Source organism: Hyperolius riggenbachi, chromosome 5, assembly GCF_040937935.1.
Source record: "Hyperolius riggenbachi isolate aHypRig1 chromosome 5, aHypRig1.pri, whole genome shotgun sequence".
Lineage (NCBI taxonomy): Eukaryota > Metazoa > Chordata > Amphibia > Anura > Hyperoliidae > Hyperolius > Hyperolius riggenbachi.
Window position 1 is genome coordinate 440,751,991 of NC_090650.1, and position 22,225 is coordinate 440,774,215.

The 22,225-nt window shown below is 49.0% G+C and overlaps 1 protein-coding gene across 1 annotated transcript in view; it reads right to left on the minus strand.

The window, feature by feature from the left end:
- LOC137519239 (serine-rich adhesin for platelets-like) overlaps positions 1 to 22,225 on the minus strand; it is a 93,374-nt gene that overhangs the window by 32,588 nt on the left and 38,561 nt on the right. Inside the window, exons 2-3 of the mRNA XM_068238114.1 lie at positions 18,654 to 18,742; positions 4,722 to 5,297 (exon numbers count right to left, since the gene is read on the minus strand). Coding sequence (XP_068094215.1) covers positions 4,722 to 5,297; positions 18,654 to 18,714 — 637 coding nt within the window. The 5' untranslated portion in view covers positions 18,715 to 18,742. The remainder of the gene's footprint in view (positions 1 to 4,721; positions 5,298 to 18,653; positions 18,743 to 22,225) is intronic.

Genomic DNA, 22,225 nt, shown 5'->3' on the forward strand with positions numbered 1-22,225 from the left:
ATCAGTTCTACAAATCAGTTCTACAACAAGCATACCCTATCACTGTTTTGACCGATTTTGGGCCGGAATTTGTTGAATGTATCAATCGGACATGCTGGAAAATCTTGGGCTGACGTGGTTAATCAGGTGCACAACGGTAACGGTGTGCGATATTGTGAGCGACGATCGTGGCGGACCCCTGCCACTGTCTCTCCCTCCCCAATGTTAAAGGTGCTCCCCGGTGCCTGTGAATTCAAATACTTTACCTATCACGCCATCCGTTAGTGACCACTGTACTTCTGCAAACAAGTCCCACGGCATATAGCATGGGGTGCCTGTGCGACATCACACACGCTCCCCACGTGCTATAATGCCAGCAGCCACGTGGGGCGCCATTGTGGAAGTACAGTGGTCAAGTAAATAGTTTTAGTGCACAAGCACTAGGGGGCACATATAACATTGGGGGGGGGGGGGCACGGCCAGGGGTGGCGAGGTAGCTTCTTGAGACCACATGTGCATGACATAGTCATGATGTCATGTGCAGTGTGCTCCCGGTCGCAGGAGGACACGCACAGTTAGGCCATTGCCTGCGCACTAATGACCGATTCCGGTGACCTGGAAGAGGCTGCCAGGGGGCATTTAAGTAGTAGTGGAGGGGCAGAGAGGAGAACCACCACATTTTTCCTACTTAGCTCAAATCTCAGACATGCACATAATAATACTAATACTGCCCCTCTGAGTGTAGGGTTACCTTGCTCTTCCAATCTACCTTCACAGCTGAGGGAAACAGATGGCTATTTCTATGGTGCACCAATTACATTTTTCTGCTTTTACAGAACACAAAAGCTCTCGGTTTCCCTGGTCTATATATAGGCACTGGTGTGCTCGTCTGCTCCCGTCTGACTTCCCATCCTCTCCTACACATCCCAGCTTTCCTCCCACAGCAGCAGTGGCGTATCTATAGAGGTGCAGCTGGCTAGTGCCATGGGCGCCATGCCTGCACCCCCCTTCTCCCTGTGCTAAGCGCCGCTAAAATTTATTTATTGAGCTGTCGCTCAAAAACCGTCGCCCCCTCCTCTCCGTGCTGCCCGCTGCTAAAAAATGCATGTATTAAGCCTCTCCCCCTCCACTTCTCCTCCGTGCTGCTGCCGCCGCTAAAGCACGAACAGATCTGGAATCAACGGCGACCAGGAGACAGGACAGGAGATCGGCACAAAGTAGCCACGTGGTGAACTTTAAATTCAGGAAGTGACATCATCGGTCAATTCCTGCATTTGAAGTTCACCGCACGGCTACTATGTGCCGATGTCCTGTCTCCTGGTCGCCGCTGATTCCAGGACTGGTCGTGCTTTAGCGGCGGCAGCAGCAGCAGCACGGGGAAGAAGGAGGGGAGAGGTGGAGAAGGAGGGGGAGAGGCATTTTTAGCAGCGTCCAGCACGGAGAGAAGGAGGGGGTGACTGTTTTGAGCGGCGGCTCAATAATGGGCCTATTCTTTTGTGTGGTGGTGGTCCTCCCTCTCCTCTGGCAGGAGCGAGCTGGAATCCCACCTATCCCGGTTTTTAAGGTGGTCACTGCTATATGAGGATAAGCACAGTGGAATCTACCCCAATAAGCGCATCTAGCTGGTCTGTACTGTGTCAGCCCAGCGATCTGGTGAGTGTACATTTGTTCTACTTTCACACGTACTGGTGTATGCATGGATGTTTCTATCTTGTGTTGAGTGACATACAGGGAGAAGTTCAAGTCCTGGAGCGATTCCATCTGACTAAGCGAGTTTGCTGATGCATAAGATCAGCCACTAAACGTTGGTGAGAGTATAACTTATTGTCTTTTTTTGGACAGTGCTACATCCGTTGTGGAACGGATTGCTAAGACTGTTGGAAAACCTGCATAAAGGGGACTCATATCTACTATTTAGCACTGTGTTGTGGCGTCGAGATTTTTTTGCATATAGTGGACTTTATCGATTATCTAGTACACTGTTGTGGTATGAGCGCTGCACATTCTTCATATATAATAAAAATGTAAGTGCCGGTGGTGCAGGGCCTCTTCAAGCACGGGGCCTGAGGTGATTTCCCCACTTGCCCCCCCCCCCCCCCAAAGGCCGCCTCTGAACAGCTTCTGTAACAAAAACGCTTGGAAAATCGCTCTGATCTAGCGTTTTTAGAGCGGTTTTCTACTTTCCTATAATTAAAGGGAAGCTTAAGCCAAGAATAAAAAAATCAGATTTACTTTCCTGGGGATTCTACCAGCCCTCTCCAGCCGTCCTGTGCCCTCCCAGTCACTCACAGAGCCTCAGGTCCCCCACCACCAGCTAGTTCTGCTTCTACCAGCCCCCTCCAGCCATCCCGTGCCCTCCCAGTCACTCACAGAGCCTCAGGTCCCCCGCCGCCAGCTAGTTCTGCTACTACCAGCCCCCTCCAGCCGTCCCGTGCCCTCCCAGTCACTCACAGAGCCTCAGGTCCCCCGCCGACAGCTAGTTCTGCTTCTACCAGCCCCCTCCAGCCGTCCCGTGCCCTCCCAGTCACTCACAGAGCCTCAGGTCCCCCGCCGACAGCTAGTTCTGCTTCTACCAGCCCCCTCCAGCCGTCCCGTGCCCTCCCAGTCACTCACAGAGCCTCAGGTCCCCAGCCGCCAGCTAGTTCTGCTTCTACCAGCCGTCCCGTGCCCTCCCAGTCACTCACAGAGCCTCAGGTCCCCCGCCGCCAGCTCGTTCTGCTTCTACCAGCCCTCTCCAGCTGTCCTGTGCCCTCCCAGTCACTCACAGAGCCTCAGGTCCCCCGCCGCCAGCTAGTTCTGCTTCTACCAACCCCCTCCAGCCATCCCGTGCCCTCGCAGTCACTCACAGTCTCAGGTCCCCCGCCGCCAGCTAGTTCTGCTTCTACCAGCCCCCTCCAGCCGTCCCGTGCCCTCCCAGTCACTCACAGAGCCTCAGGTCCCCAGCCGCCAGCTAGTTCTGCTTCTACCAGCCGTCCCGTGCCCTCCCAGTCACTCAGAGAGCCTCAGGTCCCCCGCCGCCAGCTAGTTCTGCTTTTACCAGCCCTCTCCAGCCATCCCGGGCCCTCCCAGTCACTCACAGAGCCTCAGGTCCCCCTCCGCCAGCTAGTTCTGCTTCTACCAGCCCCCTCCAGCCGTCCCGGGCCTTTCCAGTCACTCACAGAGCCTCAGGTCCCCCGCCGCCAGCTAGTTCTGCTTCTACCAGCCCCCTCTAGCCGTCCCATGCCCTCCCAGTCACTCACAGAGCCTCAGGTCCCCCGCCGCCAGCTAGTTCTGCTTCTACCAGCCCCCTCCAGCCATCCCGTGCCTTTCCAGTCACTCACAGAGCCTCAGGTCCCCCGCCGCCAGCTAGTTCTGCTTCTACCATCCCTCTGCAGCCGTCCTGTGCCCTCGCAGCCACTCACAGAGCCTCCAGTCCCCCACCACCAGCTAGTTTAGTTTTTGCTGACAGGCCTATCAGGTTTGGGCATTGGGTTTTGGGTATTTTTCTTTGCGATCCCATCCGCAATAGCATCCTGTGCCTGTGCAGGATGCTATTGAGGATGGGAACATGAAGAAGGTTACCCGGGGCCAGGCCTGCGCAGGCGCAGAAGGCCAGCAGACTCCCTGTCAGGGCCTGTCAGCAAAAACAAAACTAGCTGGCGGCGTGGGACCGGAGGATACACAAGTGACTGGGAGGGCACGGGACGGCTGGTGGGGGCTGGTAGAAGCAGAACTAGCTGGCGGCGGGGGACCTGAGGCTCTGTGAGTGACTGGGAGGGCACGGGACGGCTGGTAGAAGCAGAACTAGCTGGCGGCGGGGGACCTGAGGCTCTGTGAGTGACTGGGAGGGCACGGGACGGCTGGTGGGGGCTGGTAGAAGCAGAACTAGCTGGCGGCGGGGGACCGGAGGCTCTGTGAGTGACTGGAAGGGCACGGGACAGCTGCAGGGGGCTGGTAGAAGCAGAATTAGCTGGCGGCGGGGGACCTGAGGCTCTGTGAGTGACTGCGAGGGCACGGGACGGCTGAAGGGGGCTGGTTGAAGCAAAATTAGCTGGCGGCGGGGGACCTGAGGCTCTGTGAGTGACTGCGAGGGCACGGGACGGCTGCAGGGGGCTGGTAGAAACCCCAGGAAAGTAAAACTGATTTTTTTTATTTCTGGCTTAAGTGTCTCCTTAACATTGAGGCTGAATCACCTCAGAAATCAGCAGAAATGCTGCAGGACCCATGTTTGCGTTTGGAAAAAAAAGCTCATCGCTCTGGTGTGATCCATCCCAAATACATTACACTTTTTGAAGCGCTGGTGTTTGTAAAAGCGCTCAGAATCGCTCTTGGTGTGCACCAGCCCTAACAAAAAAATGTTTTTCTATAAAGGTTATTATGCTGTTGCGTATCTGTTAAAGCAGAGAGGAAGTTCTGAGATCAGGTCCGCTTTAAACAGGCTCTCCAAATACATACAGGGTGCATTTCTTTAGGGTTTTCTTCTGTCCTGTGCAAGAGTTCAGCTCCACTTTAACCAATTTTGACTGGAAACTGATCAGGTGGCCATCTTACAATATTGATTGTTTTCCAATCCAATAAAATTATTGGATCGAAAAGTCGATCGGCCCCGCAAAATCAAATGATGTACAGGAACCCTATTCCTATAAATTGCAAACATCCTCTGACGCTCTATAACTAACACACAAGTCGTATATTTATGGCCTCCTGTGTGGGGACAATGGTTACATCTACACACTTTACACCAGATAGATACAATGACTCACTGTCAGCCTGGGTCCCACGAGTGGCCTTCAGTAGCCCAGCATGATCACGCCTTGTACTCAGTGCGACTTGGCTAATAGGTGTCCCGGCGCTGACCCCCACCACGGCGCTCTCCGACACTCTTGTGCTGGCTCTGTCGGGCCTCGTTACTTCCTTGCCGTTATTTCCTGGTAATACGCCGCTGCTTGTCTGACCTGAAGTTCCTGACGTCGTGCTGCGTTCGTGTCGCTCAGCCAGTGGTGCCCTGGTGGTACAAGCCTGGGTTGTAAGGGTCTCTATACCACCATCAGACACCAGGCTAGGAGGGCTCATAGATGTGGCTGGTAGCGGGGTGGTGCCACTGTCCTCAGTCAAGGGCGAATCTGTGACGTCCTCTTTATCTGTAGCATTCTGTTTATCGGAGTAACCCGTAGTAGTGCCCCCTGGTGGTGAAGTGCTCCTTGCCTCCTTTGGGGCCAAAGTCATAGAGATGTTACCCCCAGTCAGGACATTGATCAAGGCTGGTGAGAGGGGGGATCTGGCGTCCTCCATGACTGACGTTTCCTGGGTAACATTCTGTGTCCACACCAGAACAAAACCTACAAAAATAAAAAGTTTATTCATTCTTAGCGTTTAATAATTTTAACAGAAATCTGGAGGATTTTTTTTAGAACCTATTCATTCAGCACTAATCTGAAATATAGTTTATATTATCCATGAATATTTAATTTATACCAGGTGAAATCAGCAGGTGGCAGTACAAACAACTGGAAATTCCTTTTATTAGCATGCGATATGTTTTAGCTAAAGGCGGTAGAGTAGAAAAAGAAAAGTAGCATGGCATATGTAGAACTAGTTACTAAATATGTTTTCAGAAGCAAAGTATCAACGACACTCAGCTGCCTTCCTCCAGGACGATGTTGTGCGGAAAAGTAAGACTTCATAAACTTACACAGTACCATGCACACGTTTTAGCTGCTTGCGAAAAAATGTTGTAAAGATAATTATCCATTATGCATTATCATTTGGGGGTGATGATGGGTTCCAAATTCATTCTGCAGCAGAATAGAAAGAACCAGGAGTAATAGAGATGGTATGGTCCCACAGATGTCCCATAGAAGTCCTACAGAGGACCCACAGAGGTCCAAGTCTAGCAGAGGACCCACGGTGGTCCAAGTCCTACAAAGGACCCACAGAAGTCCAACATAGGTCAAAGGTTCACAGAGGTCCCACAGAAAGCCCACAGAGGTCCTACAGAGGCTTATGCGCAGCAGGGCCACCATGTGAGTTGATGCCAGGTGGTTCCGATGGTAAAAATATTGGTTATTTACATTATTCATGAAGGCAAAAAATGAGAGCCAGGAAACTATAGATCTTTAAGCTTAACATCAGTAGTGTGTCCATTGAAGGTATCCTAAGGGATGCTATACAAAATGATGTAGCATATTATTTCAGTTAGGGCTGGTTCAGACGGACGTTTGGAGGCGTCGCGTTTGTTGGCGTTGCGTTCGTGATGCGTTCAGGCTTTCAGCAGCGTTCACATTGCGTTTGGATGCGGTTGCGTTTTTCTTCCCCTAGGGGGACATTACCCGTCGCGGTTAACCACCCCTGGGGGCTCCTTGAACGCCAGTGAAAATCGGGACCCGAACGCCGCATTTGTGCAAACGCGCGTAAAAGCTTGGTACAAACGCTCCCATTCACTTGAATGGGAGCGTTTAACGCCAAGCCCCGAACGCTGGCAGTAAAGGCTCTGCAAACGTCCGTCTGAACCAGCCCTTAGACAGCATGGTGTTACTAAAGACAGGTCCTGTCTCACCAACATGCCCAGCTTTTATGAGAAAAGGTGAATGAAAATTTCGATCTTGGGAAAGCTATAGATGTAGTGTACTTGGACTTTTTCAAAGGCTTTTGACACTGTTCCTCACAATAGCCTGGTACAGAAGTTGAGGATACAGGGACTAGGAGAAAATGTGTGTATGTGGATAGAGAACTAGTTAAAGGGAACCTAAACTGAGAAGGATGTGGATTTTTCCTTTTAAAATAATACCAGTTGCCTGGCAGCCCTGCTGATCCTGTGTCTCTAATACTTTTAGCCACAGCCCCTCAACAAGCATGCAGATCAGGTGCTCTGACTGAAGCCAGACTGGATTAGCTGCATGCTTGTTTCAGGTGTCTGATTCACCCACTGCTGCAGCCAAAGAGATCAGCAGGACTGCCAGGCAACCAGTATTGTTTAAAAGGTAATATCCATATCCCTCTCAGTTAAGGTTCTCTTTAAGGGATAGAAGGCAAAGAGTGGTGGTAAATGGAACATACTCAAAATGGGAAACTGTTAGCAGTGGGGTACCGCAGGGTTCAGTACTTGGTCCTATTCTTTTCAATTTATTTTTAATGATTTAGTAGTCAGAATACAGAGTAATGCAGCCATTTTTGCAGTTAATACAAATTCATGCAGAATTATCAACAGTAATAAGGGATAATGATATTTCAGCAAGATCTTAACAGCATGGGCATATGGGTAGGCACGTGGCAGATGAAATGTAATGTTGATAAATGTAAAGTCATGCACCTTTGAAGTATCAATGGTAGATCACCATATAAAATAACTGGCATACAGCTGGGAACACCAGACTTGGAGAGGGACTTAGGAATACTGGTTGATAACAAGTTAGGTAATCGTATACAATGCCAAGCAGCAGTAGCTAAAGCAAATGAAATTCTGGGATGCATAAAATGGGAAATAATATTTTGAGATGCTAGTTTACTACTCTCTCTGTACAAATCACTTCTGAGGCCACATCTGGAGTATGGGATAATGCGGGGGGAGGGGACATGATGCAGGGGGAGGGGCACACACTACTCTCTCTGTATAAATCATTCCACATCTGGAGTATGAAATACGGTTTTGGGCACCACACTATAGAAAGGACATTGACCTTCTGGAATGGGTACAAAGACGGGCAATTAAATTAATCAGAGGGATGGAAGATCTGACTTACCAAGAAAGGCTGGACAAACTGGGCTTATTTAGCTTGGAAAAAAGGCGACTGAGAGGTGACCTGATGAACATGTATAAATACATTAGAGGGCAATGCAGATGAGCTTTTTGTCCCTTGGATGTACAACGGACAAGGGGACATGACACACATCTGTGTATGGAGGAAAAAAGTTTTTGCCATCTATTTAGAAAAGGATCCTACACAGAAAGAGTGGTTCAAATCTGGAACATCTTACCTCAGGAAGTAGTTACGACAAACTCTAGGGGCTTGATTCACAAAAGAGTGCTAACTGTTAGCACGGCCGTTTTTTAATTAAATGTTTTCGTGAGAAATCGTTATCGTTTTCGAATCTTCGCGTGAAATCGCTACCGTTTTCGCGAGAAAATTCGCGTTTGCGCGCAAAAACTATAATGATTTAGTGCAAAAACGTTTAATTGTGCACGAACGTGAAAATTTGCACGGAAAATGGCCGTGCTAACAGTTAGCACTCTTTTGTGAATCAAGCCCTATATCTGCATTTAAAGTGGGCTTGAGTAAATACCCTGCATTGAAGGCCATCCACTGCTATAATTACCAGGTAATTCCCACCAGAGTTGATCCAGGGATTTATCTGACCGCCATCTGGAGTCGGAAAGGAATTTTTTTCCTTTGAAAGCTAATTGGCACAGGCCTTGTAAGTTTTTTTTTTTGCCTACCCCTGGATCAACTGTGGATATGTGCGGGTTCAGGATGGTCTTTTTTTTTTTTTTTTTTTTTTTTTTCCCTTGTGGTTGAATTTGAGATTTGAGAGAGGCAGATTTCTTTTTGTCTCTTTGCAACCAAATTATGTTACTATTACCGGTATTTTACTATAGATTGACCTGGCCAGTGGGGTAGCTAAGGAGCTGTGGGCCCCAGTGCAAGTTGTGCATTGGGCAGCCCCAAGCACTCTATACATAACTAATAATACGGTGCATCAAAACCTGCCAGGGACAGTCACAGTGTCAGAGGTGCAAGAAGGGGATGGGGAGCAGTTTGTTAATGATCACTACCAGGGCCGGCCCGTCACTTTTTGCCGCCTGAGGCAAATGTGGCAGAGCTGCTGCTGCCGCCGCCCCCCCGTCCGGGGGGGGGGGCGCCGAGCCGGAGGGGTAGCGGGCAGGTCGGGGGTATTGTGCCTAGCGGTGGGGAGGGGGGTCGGACACCCCCCCTCCTTCGCCTGGGTCCCCCGATCTGCGCTCCCCTCCAGCCTGTAATTAGTAAGCTGCTGTCAGATCGTAAGAGGCACGGGCGGGGAGGACTCACCTTTTCCGCGTTCCATCGTGCGCTCCATTGACGTCACTTCCTGCATCGCCGTCCACTTACAATACAGTGGGCGGCGATGCAGGAAGTGACGTCAGTGGAGCGCTCGCTGGAACGCGGAAAAGGTGAGTCCTCCCCGCCCGTGCCTCTTACGATCTGGCAGCAGCTTACTAATTACAGGCTGGAGGGGAGCGCAGATCGGGGGACCCAGGCGAGGGAGGGGGGGTGTAAGAAATACGATATTGCTGAAAATATTGCATCAACAATGGGATATTAATAAAGACAACAATACCGATTTCTCGTACGTTCTAGGTGGTCGTTTGGCAAAGGAATACACATCAACAACAGTATAAATAAAGTTTATATTGCAAGTGGTATTTGCGGTACAGGTACTGAATACTGATGAACCACAGAAAACAACATGTACAGAGCACTCCAACCATATAAACACATAAAGCTTAGGAAACAATGCCCACGATGTATACATTAATATATAACATTAGTGCAGCTTCCCAATATATCTTCTAAATACAGCCCACAATGCGCAGATACAGCTTACCTAGCCATGGTTTCCCGCTAACAGCCTCACCAGCCCATTCCAGCCAAAGACCCCCCCTCACAGCACATGGTCAAGGACAATATACCCCTTGACTCCACCCCCTCACCATACATCATTTCCCTGTGAGAAGGCTCAGTGTGATTGGCTGAAAGGATGCAGATTTTAAACTTTATCCCCGCCCAGGGTCAGTTAGCAGGAAGTGAAGTCTTTTGTCTTAGAAACATGTGCCTTAAGAATGGATTTTCAAACAGTCCAATTCTTACAGGGGGTCCGACCCCCCTCCCCACCGCTAGGCACAATACCCCCGACCTGCCCGCTACCCCTCCGGCTCGGCGGCCGGCCCCCCCGGGCGGGTGCCGCCCTTTGAAGTTTGCCGCCTGAGGCAAATGTTTCACCCCGCCTCATGAGCGGGCCGGCCCTGGTCATAATCTCTGTACCCCCTATTGCTACACTGCTGAACCCGGCCCCCACTCTCACACTAACCTCCCACCCCTAATGCCTGACACTAACCCCCTCATCTAATGACTAAAATTAACCCCTCCCATGGTACCTAGCAGTAACCCCCCAATACCTAACACTAATCTCGGCACCCAAACAACCACTCTTTGTAGCCAATTGTCTACAAATAAACAATCGTCTTAATCAACTCATTCCCTACGTAGTGGCCAATCAGCTACTATCGGTCCTGGGTGCCCTATTACCTTAGAATCTCTTAGATGCCCGCTGATCCTACTAATAATAATAGTCTGATCCGCCTACAGAGTTCCCGCAGAGCCCTGATATCACCATGACTGAATAGGTGGGTGGAATCGCCCCAAATAACTGTGAACACCTGGAAAGCTGTGTGACATAAACAATCTTACCTCTTGGAGTGCTTTGTCACATGGCGCTCCAAGTCTGAGGTGTTCGAGTTACAGACACTGTATTCTTTTACCCGAAGAAGCGGGTACTTCCTACGAAACGCATCACCCTTTAAAGAGAACCAGAGCTGAAAGCACCCTCATGTATTTTACCATATATATCAATGGGAACATCACAGTAAACACCTACCCTGCTCTCTATTTCATTCTTTACTGCTCAGTCTGCTTTTTATCAGCTCTGATAAGAATCCCCGATTGAGCATTCAGTCTAGCTTTGCCCCGGAATGATTATAGCTGAGTCTGTCTTCTGTGATTTCTTTTCAAGCCCAAGCCCACCCCATCCTGGCTCTGCTTTCCTGCTATGTATCCTCTTAGCAGGAAAGCAGAGCCACAAGGGGGCAGGCTTGGGCTTGAAAAGACATCACAGAAGACAGACTCAGCTATTATCATTCCGGGGCAAAGCTAGACTGAATGCTCGGTCGGGGATTTAATCAGGGCTGTAAGAAGCAAGCTGAGCAGAGAAGAATGAAACAGAGAGCAGGGTAGGTGTTTACTGTGATGTTCCTATTGATATATATGGTAAAATACATGAGGGTGCTTCGTCTCTGGTTCACTTTCAGTGTCCAATAATTTGAATATTTATTGCTATCCTTCCTCTACCGGGATTCGATTGTTTATTTAAAACTGCTCTTCACATTTTTGGGGTGCCTCCCCCACATATTTTAATTTGACAACGGCCTGGAGCATTATTTGCCCAAACGGATGCCACCTCAATTGTCACAGTCTGCAGCAGAGGAAGCTCCCTTATAAGCGTGCGCCGCGCCCCCATCCATCATCCATGTCCTTTCTCTCCTGCTCTTCCAATGTACCGGTAAAAATTGTCCCAGCACCAGTCTTTACTCCCTCCTCCTCCTCCGCCTCTCCTTCCCCTTCATTCCCCCAGATTTTACCCGCCCCAGCTGCCATGGACAGATCCCTGAGGACACAGGGCGGTATGTGGAGGTGCAGGGAAGTGAGAGGCATTCACTAACTGGGGTACTCTCTCTCCTGGCAGCTGAAGAGATCTGGGGTCACGTGACTGACTTTTCCAAAGGGGATTTCTCTAGGACAACGGCATCAAATCTGAAAGTTGTGTGAGTGACAGCAGGGTCCCCCATTCACCTCTACTAACAATGAAAGATCAGGAAGGACGAACTGAGGCTTTAAAAGTTTTCAAGAGATTGGGAATTCCCTTTTAATTCAGCGTCTCTGCGGCGAGTACCGGACACTACGCTGAAAGGCTCCATTTACAGTCAGTGTCCCCGCAGGGAGTACCGGACACTCCGCTGCAAGGTTCCCTTTACAATCATCACCTCCTGAGGGGAGTACCGGACACTCCGCTGCAAGGTTCCCTTTACAATCATCACCTCCTGCGGGGAGTACTGGACACTCCGCTGCAAGGTTCCCTTTACAATCATCACCTCCTGAGGGGAGTACCGGACACACCGCTGCAAGGTTCCCTATACAGTCAGTGTCCCTGGGGGGAGCACCGGATACTCCGCTGAAAGGTTCTCTTTACAATCATCACCTCCTGCGGGGAGTACCGGACACTCCGCTGCATGGTTCCCTTTACAGTCAGTGTCCCTGGGGGGAGCACCGGATACTCCGCTGCAAGGTTCCCTTTACAGTCATCACCTCCTGCGGGAAGTACTGGACACTCCGCCGCAAGGTTCCCTTTACAGTCAGTGTCCCTGGGGGGAGCACCGGATACTCCGCTGCAAGGTTCCCTTTACAGTCATCACCCCCTGCGGGGAGTACTGGACACTCCGCCGCAAGGTTCCCTTTACAGTCAGTGTCCCCGCGGGGAGTGCCGGACACTCCGCTGCAAGGTTCCCTTTACAGTCAGTGTTCCCGCGGGAAGTACCGGACACTCCGCTGCAAGGTTCCCTTTACAGTCAGTGTCCCTGGGGGGAGTACTGGACACTCCGCTGCAAGGTTCCCTTTACAGTCATCACCCCCTGCGGGAAGTACCGGACACTCCACTGCAAGGTTCCCTTTACAATCATGACCCCCTGCGGGGAGTACCGGACACTCCACTGCAAGGTTCCCTTTACAGTCATCACCCCCTGCGGGAAGTACCGAACACTCCACTGCAAGGTTCCCTTTACAGTCATCACTCCCGGTGGGAATTACCGGACACTCTGCTGAAAGGTGATATCGCCTTTGATGGATTTTATTTCTACAAGTCAGTCTGTTATGTCAGGAAGAGGAAAGAAGAATCTGCCTGAGTAGGATTTGGAACACATGGAATTAAGTGAGGATTTCCTGTCAACGTGTGGCTGGAGGAGACTCTTGGAGGATCTTATATTCCCGCTGACACTACAATACGTAGCTCCATCTCATCTCCTCTGACCCAAGTCTCCGTCTACAATCTTCTCCGCTGTGACGACAACACACACACAGTACATACAGGGTCAATATGATATTTCCAGCAGAGCACCAGCATCTTGGCGTATGCCCAGGCCCGAATTTACATCACAGGACCAAAGATGTCCTGGCACCCTAGATATCACCCTCCATGAGCCTACAAGCACCCGCTGAACCGCACTGCATGTGTTCTGGCTGTCCCAGCTGTCACCTCTCCCTTACTTCCCTTGCCTGTCATATGTAGTTACAGGTGTCACCCAGCATTAGGTAGCTAGAGTGTCACGCTCTACAGTCAGCACGTAATGCATAACCTGACGTGAAGGAGACACACACACAAGCACAAGGAACCAGGATATCCCCAGTTATAGTGTGAACGCACTAGTGGAGGAGAGGACTGACTCTAGTAGGAGATGTGGCGCACAGAGCAGGCGTAGATCCGAGCAACCACAAACAATACTAAACAACAGTGGCTCAGCGCAAAGTAGCGCTGAGCGCATAAACCCGAACTCAGAAGATCATGACAAGTAGGCAGAATGAACGCTTGTTAAACTAGTCACTGACTCAGTAACAGCAAGCGCCCATAAACAGGACAGACTGAAATGAGGTAGCCAATTGTGAACACAGTGATGGCGTACCTCACAAGGACAGGACAGAATAGTCAGGAAACAGCAGAATCAAAGGCAGGCAAACGCAATACATAAAATATACAATATATACAGTATGATATTCCTAGCGTATTACAATTACAGCTATCAATGAAACTACAAATGACTGACTAACATATGTATATATCGGCGATGAACCGATATATAACATAAGCAAGGAACACTGACTAGCTATAGGAACTGGAGCAATACAGGGAACAGGACTAGGAAGGATTTGTTACTTCTATGCAGAAGTGAGCGCAATCCACGCAAGGTAACAGGAACAGGACTGAACTAGCTAAGCACAGGTGATCACGATACGTGCAACCTACCAAAACGTGCTGGAAACTGACTGACTGAACACAGGATATAAACAGTTCGTGTACGTATATATCAGCGACACTGATGTATTATCGTAACACGAATACAAGGAAAATAACAAACACGCTAGTATGCGTATATATCGGCGATGAACCAATATATGATGCAAGACTAGCAAAGTAACAAATACTGATAAACAGGAACAGGACTAGAAGGACTCACTGACTCCTACGCAGGAGATCAGTGCCGTCCACATGAATAAACTAAACACTAGAACTAGGAACCCGATCTGGGGCCCAGAGTAACAGCGAGACAGGCTGATAGCCCATGGAGCACTGCAGGAAGCAGCCCTTTATACTGAGGTCATCCAATGGGAGCAGACATGCAGATTCCCACACAGGTAAATGGTAATCAATCACAGGCTGACAGCAGAAAAGGGCAGACAAAGCTATGCATCCTGCATGAAAGGGATTGCAGCCCCACTGCAACAGATAATTGTTTGATTTCACAAGAGCATCCCAAACTGTCATGAACTGCAGAGCGACTGCAGATGGAATCAACACTTAGTGTGATTGCAAGCAAAACTATGCGAGCAAATGCATGTAAAGAAATCAAAAACTGCTGGTCTACAGTACAACTGCAGCCAGCAGTACATGCTGCAAAAGTGATCATAACATAGAGGAACCTCAGTATTAAGTAGTGAGAGGTGCCCCCGAATGAACGGAGATCTGGTCAGTGGAATGCAGAGAGCAGGGTGAGTAACCTCTTATTTACACTCTAATCAAAACTCTGCATAGGGAAGGAGGGAAGTGCACCTGACTGAAGGGAGATCTGGTCAGTGGAATGCTGAGAGCCGGCTGAGTAAACTCTCATTTACACTCTCATCAGGACTCTGCATAGGGAAGGAAGGAGGGAGGTCCTCCTGGAGGTGAGTGAGCCGCCTCTCCATCATCAGGTGCCTGTAGACACCTGCCTATACTGCCTTATGGTAAATCCGGCCCCCTGCCTATGCCCTCATAATCTGAAGCCATTCATTTTTAACATGATTCATTTTCGGCGCTACCACTTGCTTACCGTACTGGCATCTTTTGACATTCCAGTGCAAAGGAGTTTGGGAAACTGGCAGTGGACTGGATGCGAGTCAAAAAACAGATGAGAATGTAGGTGCATCAGGTGCCGTGATAGGCCGTAATGGGAATTCCGGCTATAGCGGCACTCAGTCGGTAATCTGGGTGCCATCAACTTTAGCAGCAGCGGAGGCTTTTCATTTGCCCATTTCAAGCGGTGTACTTGTGCATGCGCTAAGCATGGTGAGTTATCTGCACCTCATGAACCATCCCTGCTCACTCATGAGGAGTAGCCGGGGTAGCAGAAATCCTTCGGTAGCAGAAATTGGTAGGACCCGGACACTATTCAACTAACCGTTTTTCTCCTAGATGAAATGTTTACATTAACAATAAAATGCCTTTTAACCACATAACGACCGCCTAACGCCGATAGGCAGCGGCTGGTCGTTTGTGGTTTTGCATGGAAACAGCCATTCCATGTCAGTTCACAGAGGGTGTCTCCGTGAATAGCCTGCGAGCCTCCGATCGCGGCTCGCAGGCTAATTGTAAACACGCAGGGAAGAAATCCCCGCTGTTTACATAATACGGCAGCGCCGTAAAGGAGATCGGCGATCCCCGGCCTCTGATTGGCCGGGGATCGCCGCCGTGTGATAGGCTAAAGCCTATTGGAGACGGTACAGGACGGATCGCCGTCCTGTGCCGCCCATGGAGTGAAGGGGAGGGAGGGAAGGAGAGGAAGGGAGGAATCGCGCTGCGGAGGGGGGCTTTGAGGAGTCCCCCCGCTCGGCCACGCGGAGCGGCGGCAATCAGACCCCCCCAGCAGGTCATCCCCCAAGGGGGGAAAAAAGGGGGGGGAAGCCTGATCGCCCTGCCACACTGCTGATCTGTGCTGTGGGCTGGAGAGCCCACGCAGCACAGATCAGCTAACAGCAGCCCGGTCCTTAAGTGGTTAATCCACTGGAAAGTAAGAAAATACTCATACATAATACTATTATTATTGATTTATAAAGCGCCAACATATTCCGTGGTGCTGTACTAAACAAGAAGCAAGCATGGGGTGGGGTACATAATAATACAGACAATGGTATACACCAATATACAAAATACAGAATCTGTACAAAATACAGAATTGGTAATTACAATGACAAAAGTAAAATCAACAAAATGTGTAACAAATTCCAAGACATGGAGGGGTAAGAGAGCCCTGCCCTTGTGAGCTTACAATCTAAAGGAATGGGGGTGGGGGGGGGGGGGGGGACAAGAGGAGGACAGTATATAATATTCATACCTAGAAGCAGTGTGTTTTACATTATCTAGTAGGAGTACAAATTGGCCATAAATCAAAGAGGATTGGGCCTAACGTAGAGCGTATGCTTGTCAGAAAAAAGTGAGTTCTGAGGGAGCGTTTAAAGATATTAAAGGTTGGAGAGTGACAGATGTGTTGTGGCAGGGGATTCCAGAGGAGGGGTGAGGCACGTGCAAAATCTTGTATACGTGAATGTGAGGAGGTGATTCTAGAGGAGGTCAATGGAAGGTCATTTGCAGATCTGAGATTGCGGTGGGGTTGGTATCTGGAAAATAGTGAGGATATGTACCGGGGAGAGAAATTGTGGAGAGCTTTGTAGGTGTTAGAGTTAAAGAGGAACTGAAGAGAGAGGTATATGGAGGCTGTCATGTTTATTTCCTTTTAGACAATACCAGTTGCCTGGCAGCCCTGCTGATCCTCTGCCTCTAATACTATTAGCCATAGCCCCTGAACAAGCATGCAGCAGATCAGGTGTTTCAGTGGTTCAGACTTATAAGTCTGATCTGACAAGACTAGCTGCATGCTTGTTTCTGGTTTTAATCAGATACTACTGCAGAGAAATAGACCAGCAGGTCTGCCAGGCAACTGGTATTAATTAAAAGGTAATAAACATGACAGCCTCCATATACCTCTCTCTTCAGTTCCTCTTTAAGGTGGGCACACACAATACAATAAAATGATCCGATTTTACAGCAATTCGATAAAAACGATCGGATCTCCCGAAAAAATCGAAAGCTTTTCTTTTTCATTCGACTGAAAAATCTGATCGGATTTCCCGTTTTTTTTCGATTTTTCGAACTGAAATGCCAGATATTTTTGTTCAATCTCTCTAAAGATTGTATGGTGTGTGTTAGATTGTCAATGTATTAATATACACACCCTAGCAATTTTCTCTGATTTTCCAATCATTTTTATCATAATTGGGGACAAAATTGAACATAGGTGTGTGGTACATTGGTCATATTTTTTAAATGTTACAATAAGTCAGAACAATTGATTGCAATTCTTAAATTAAACAGATATTTAAAAAATTGTATGGTGTGTGGCCACCTTTAGGAGTTTGAGCTGGATCCTGTGGTTAATTGGTAGCCGATGAAGAGCTTGATAGAGCAACAAAGAGAAGAAAGATAAATCGAGCAGCCGACTCATTCACCTACTTTTTGGTATTTTTTCAATTGCAGAGTGGTGAAAAGTTATTTTAAAGAGAAGAGATGAAAAATGATCTACTAGGAGAAAAAGGTGAATTGAGTAAGGGGCGTGTCTGTCAGCACCCATGGGCAGGGGCGGTGCTAGGATCCTAAGAGATCCGGGGCACTTTTGGGCATGCCATACAAAAAATGGGTGTGGCCATGCAGCAGAATATGCGTGTGGTAATGGTTGGGGCCAAATGAACTTAACAGCAGTCTAAGTAGGTTTGCCGAGAAAAATGCTGGATGAAGCCCCCTATGCATTTATACAGAAAAAAACAAATGCAGCATATCACATAAATGGGCAGTGTCATTTATGGGACATGCTGGGTGCTGTGTGGTGCCATGCTGGGCACTGTGCTAGCACCATGGGGCATGCTGGGTGTTGTGGTGACATGCTGGAACCTGTGGGGCCTGGAGCCTCCATAGGGAGCATGCATTGTTGTGTGTGTCCTCACTGTTCCTCCCCCTGACCCTCCTTCCCAGCAGAGTAGCAAAGCAGGAGGAACTAATCATCTCCTCCATCCGCACTCCAAGTCTGGAGAGATCCTCTATAGCACTGGCGTAACAATATGGCCTGCAGCCCCCGCCCCCACATGGGGCCCGGGGCCCGCTCGGGGCTGTTTTGGGGGGGCTGGAGGGGTCGCAGCATGAGGGGAAAGCCGTGACCACACTCGGCGGGGATTACTGTCTGGGCAGCGGCAGCTACATACCTTCCGTGCGCTCCAGCGTGCGTTCCTCTCTCTAGTCTCTGTCGCGACTTCCTGTTTATACAGGAAGTCGCATCAGAGACTAGAGAGAGGTGCGCACGCTGGAGCGACCGGCAGGTATGTAGCTGCCGCTGCCCAGACAGTAATTTAATCTGGAGGGGAGAGACCAGAGGTGAGAGAGGGGGGTGGGGACGTCTCCCCTCCCCGCCGAGTGTGGCCATGGCTTTCCCCTCATGCTGTGACCCCTCCGGCCCCCCAAAATGGCCCCGAGTGGGCCCGTCAGAATCTCTGCGGGGGGGCCCGGTGGGGCCTAGTTACGACCCTGCTCTATAGCGGATGATTCTCCCCCCTAGCACCCGAGAGTCAGATGCAAGGAGCTCTAAAGTCTGATTCCTTTGCAGACACTAGAGGGAGAAGCCCGAAAGAGAAGATGTCTACAGAATCTAGAGACTGAGTGACCAGCGGTGAGTACTGCTTGTGGGACATCCAGGGCTCCCCAGAATACATCCAGGGCACGTGCCACTCACCTTTGGGGCTAGCAACGCCCCTGCCCATGGGAACATAGACTTACACAGCTATCATATTGATAATACAATGTTCCATCGAGTAACTCACCATAGCACAGCAGGGGGGGCAGCAGCAGGGTGAGGGGGTTCAGTCGTCTCTGGTCGGTCATGGTGCTCCTGAGTCAGCTGTCCAGAGACCTGGAGATGAAGGACATTGTGAATTATCTCTGTATGGGTTCCAGGAGAGCCTCCGATCTTCTGTCTATATACAAGAAGCGGACCACGTCCCTCCGCGACGCTCACTCATTCACAACCGATAACACACCATAATAATAACCAACACAAAACAATCGGCAAAGGAACAACAAAGCCGCAGTGAGCGGGCGGAGCCAACACTGCAGGGAGGAGGAGATTCTGAGTGATTCTTTTCTTCATCATCGAGAACAATAAAATCAGAATCTAAGATACAAATGCATAAAAGATTTTTTGAACACAATACGTTGGCGATGGTAAGGCTCATCTCATGGTAGGTGTGGTCCTACATTTCTCAAATAAATCTGCTTTTGGGGCAGTCAGGACTCTGCTACGTGAATAAATACAAATCTGATTTGAGCTGTAGGTAACCTCTGATAATGCAACCGTACATTACTGTGTCTTGCTAACTCTGGGTGATCCTGGTACAGCGTATGGCAGAGGGTAATGCACATATTGCTTAGAAAGAGACAGTCACAGCTACACTTTTGTCCTGGTGTGTGGCCCACTGAAACACCCGTGGTGCCAGATATCTCTGTGTGTGGGCAATGGTTGACAGATGGGCTAACACTACCCCACTATACCATTGCGCTGCTGGCTACATGGTGCTACCAGGGCCGGCGCTACCATAGAGGCAAAGGAGGCAGCTGCCCCAGGGCCCCAGAGCTTGTAGGGGCCCCCAGTGGCTACAAGAGGAAAAAAAATTTTTTCAAATCGGCCTTATAGTTTTTGAGAAAATCGATTTTAAAGTTTCAAAGGAAAAAAAATACACATTTAAAAACCTGCCGACTTTAATGGTTAATAGAAAATCCACCTTAAATTCTAGAAACCCTCAATTTGCAGGATATGTTAAGGAGATCATTAGGAATAAGAGGAAAAAACTATTTTTCAAAAAGACCTTATAGTTTTTGAGAAAATCGATTTTAAAGTTTCAAAGGAAAAAAGTATACTTTTAAATGCGGTAAATGTCACTTTTAGTAGCAAACCTAACGGTAGTGTAATTTTACATGCATCAAACGAAAGCGCAATAAATTTCCTGACGGGGTTTCCAGGGGTCCATACGCAGCCGCAGCGCTTTGGCCAGGGGTCGCTATACAGCCGCAATATGGCTGTATGAAGATCCCTGGCATTTTTTCCTATTTTCCCAATTTTTTTTTATGTTTAGAGTGTGGAAATTAAAAAAAAAAAATTATGTGGGGTCCCCCCTCCTGAAACTTTTTAACCCCTTGTCCCCCATGCAGGCTGGGATAGCCAGAATGTGGAGCTCCGACCAATTGGGACTTCACACCCTGACTATACCAGCTGCAAAACAAGGTTCCCTAATGCCGATTTTTTTTCCGGGGTATATGTTGGGGGGGCCCCCCAGGTTTATTTTGCCCTGGGGCCCCATTGTTGCTTAAACCGGCCCTGGGTGCTACCATATGGGCAACATCGGCAATTGCCCCAGGGCCCTGAGTGGGCTGCCAGGCCCTCACTTGTCCAGACTTGTGACAAAAATGCAGGGACACCGGGAGCCCAATCTGGTGCCATATTTTTATATCGTAGAACTGGGGTTATCATAATTATAATTATATACTCACAAAGTAGGGCTTCTGCCAGGCAACCACTTGACAGAGCATGTGGGGAGTATCGTCCCCACTCAGCCTTTGGTGGTACTTTGCTGGTTGCTGCTCCAACATTTTCCTCTTGGGACTAGCCTGGGAGGTGACCCCTTAGATCAGGGGGTTGTCCTAAGGAAATAGGTAAAAGTAGGAGGCGCCCAAAAAATTTAAATAATAAAAATCCGATAAATATCAAGTACAAGGTACACTGACATTTATATAGTGGCGTGAAAAATTGGTAGGACTGCCTGTCGGGTATCCAAGAAGCTAAGAGGTTCAGATCCTACCTTCAATGAATAGATTTCAAGTCAGGTAGTAGTCAAAAGTATTTCTTATCTTTATTAAGTACTTTGCTGGACAATGCGTTTCATGGTAAAAACCTCTTCCTCAGGTCATTTCTCATGCCTTACTGGCAGGAGGGTCTTGCTCTGGGCACCTGTGTCAACAAGTTGTCCAGCAAAGTGCTTAATAAAGTTAAAGAGAAACCGTAACCAAGAATTGAACTTCAGCCCAATCAGTAGCTGATACCTCCTTTCCCATGAGAAATCTTTACCCTTTCACAAACGGATCATCAGGGGGCTCTGTATGGCTGACAGGCATGGGCGAACATTCGGGTGAATCCGGATAGTTGCTATCCGGATTTACCCAGTAATGCTGGGCGGGGGGGTCAAGCTTACCCTTCTGACGTCTTCTTTGTCCGTCCCTCGTCGCCTCCCACGATGCGTTCCACTCGGCGCTCACGTGACTACAAACACTTCCTCCTTCCGGGTTGAAGGCGGAAGTGTTTGTAGTCACGTGAGCGCCGAGTGGAACGCATCGTGGGAGGCGACGAGGGACGGACAAAGAAGACGTCAGAAGGGTAAGCTTGACCCCCCACCCCACCCAGCCCGCACAGCATTACTGGCTGAATCCGGATGACAACTATCCGGATTCACACGAATCCGAATGTTCGCCCATGCCTGATGGCTGATATTGTGGGGAAACCCCTCCCACAGTGTGATGTCAGGACCATGGTTCTGACATCATACTGTGGGAGCCTTGTTGCATTGTGGGGAATAACAGCTGTTTACAGATGTTTCCAACTGCCAAAAAAGCAAGCAGCATCTGCTTCCACTGACATCTCCTGCCAGCAGTAAAAATGTCACCAGGTGATAAATGTCAGAATGTAAATCAGGGGGAGGAAAGATTTTACAATGGGCAAACACTGACTAAATCATTTATACATAATTATTGCAAAAATGAAGCACTTTTTTTTTTATTATTACATTATTTTCACTGGAGTTCCTCTTTAAGAAATACTTAAAGAGAGATCGTGGAGAGCTTTGTAGGTTAGGGTTAAGAGTTTGAACTGGATCCTCTGGTTAATTGGTAGACAATGAAGAGCTTGACAGAGAGGAGCAGCAGAGGAAGAACAGTACAGATTGGAGCGGTGCCAGTCTGTTAGGTGGTAGTCCACAAAGTAATAGTCCAGACGAGATATAATATGAGCATGTATTCACATTTTGTGTCCTGATGTTTTCCGATGCGTGATTTGACCATTTCTCTGGGCACTTCCTGTTCCTGTGCCTGGCTGGAATCTGATTGGCCTTCGAGGCTGTTTGGAAAATCAGAATGTCAGATCCATTTTTAGCCGTTGCTTATGTATGGTGTTCCCGTCCATAATTATCCCGCAGAATAGCAGGTGTCCTCCCCATTGTTGCTTTGTATCTCTGCATCAGCCGCATGAGGATTAATCACAAGCTCCATTGTCCGAGTCCAGCAGGAACAATCCCTGGTGCTGTGCCACCACTGAGCTGTCTGCAGCCACTTCCCTCTGCTGCTCTGGTGA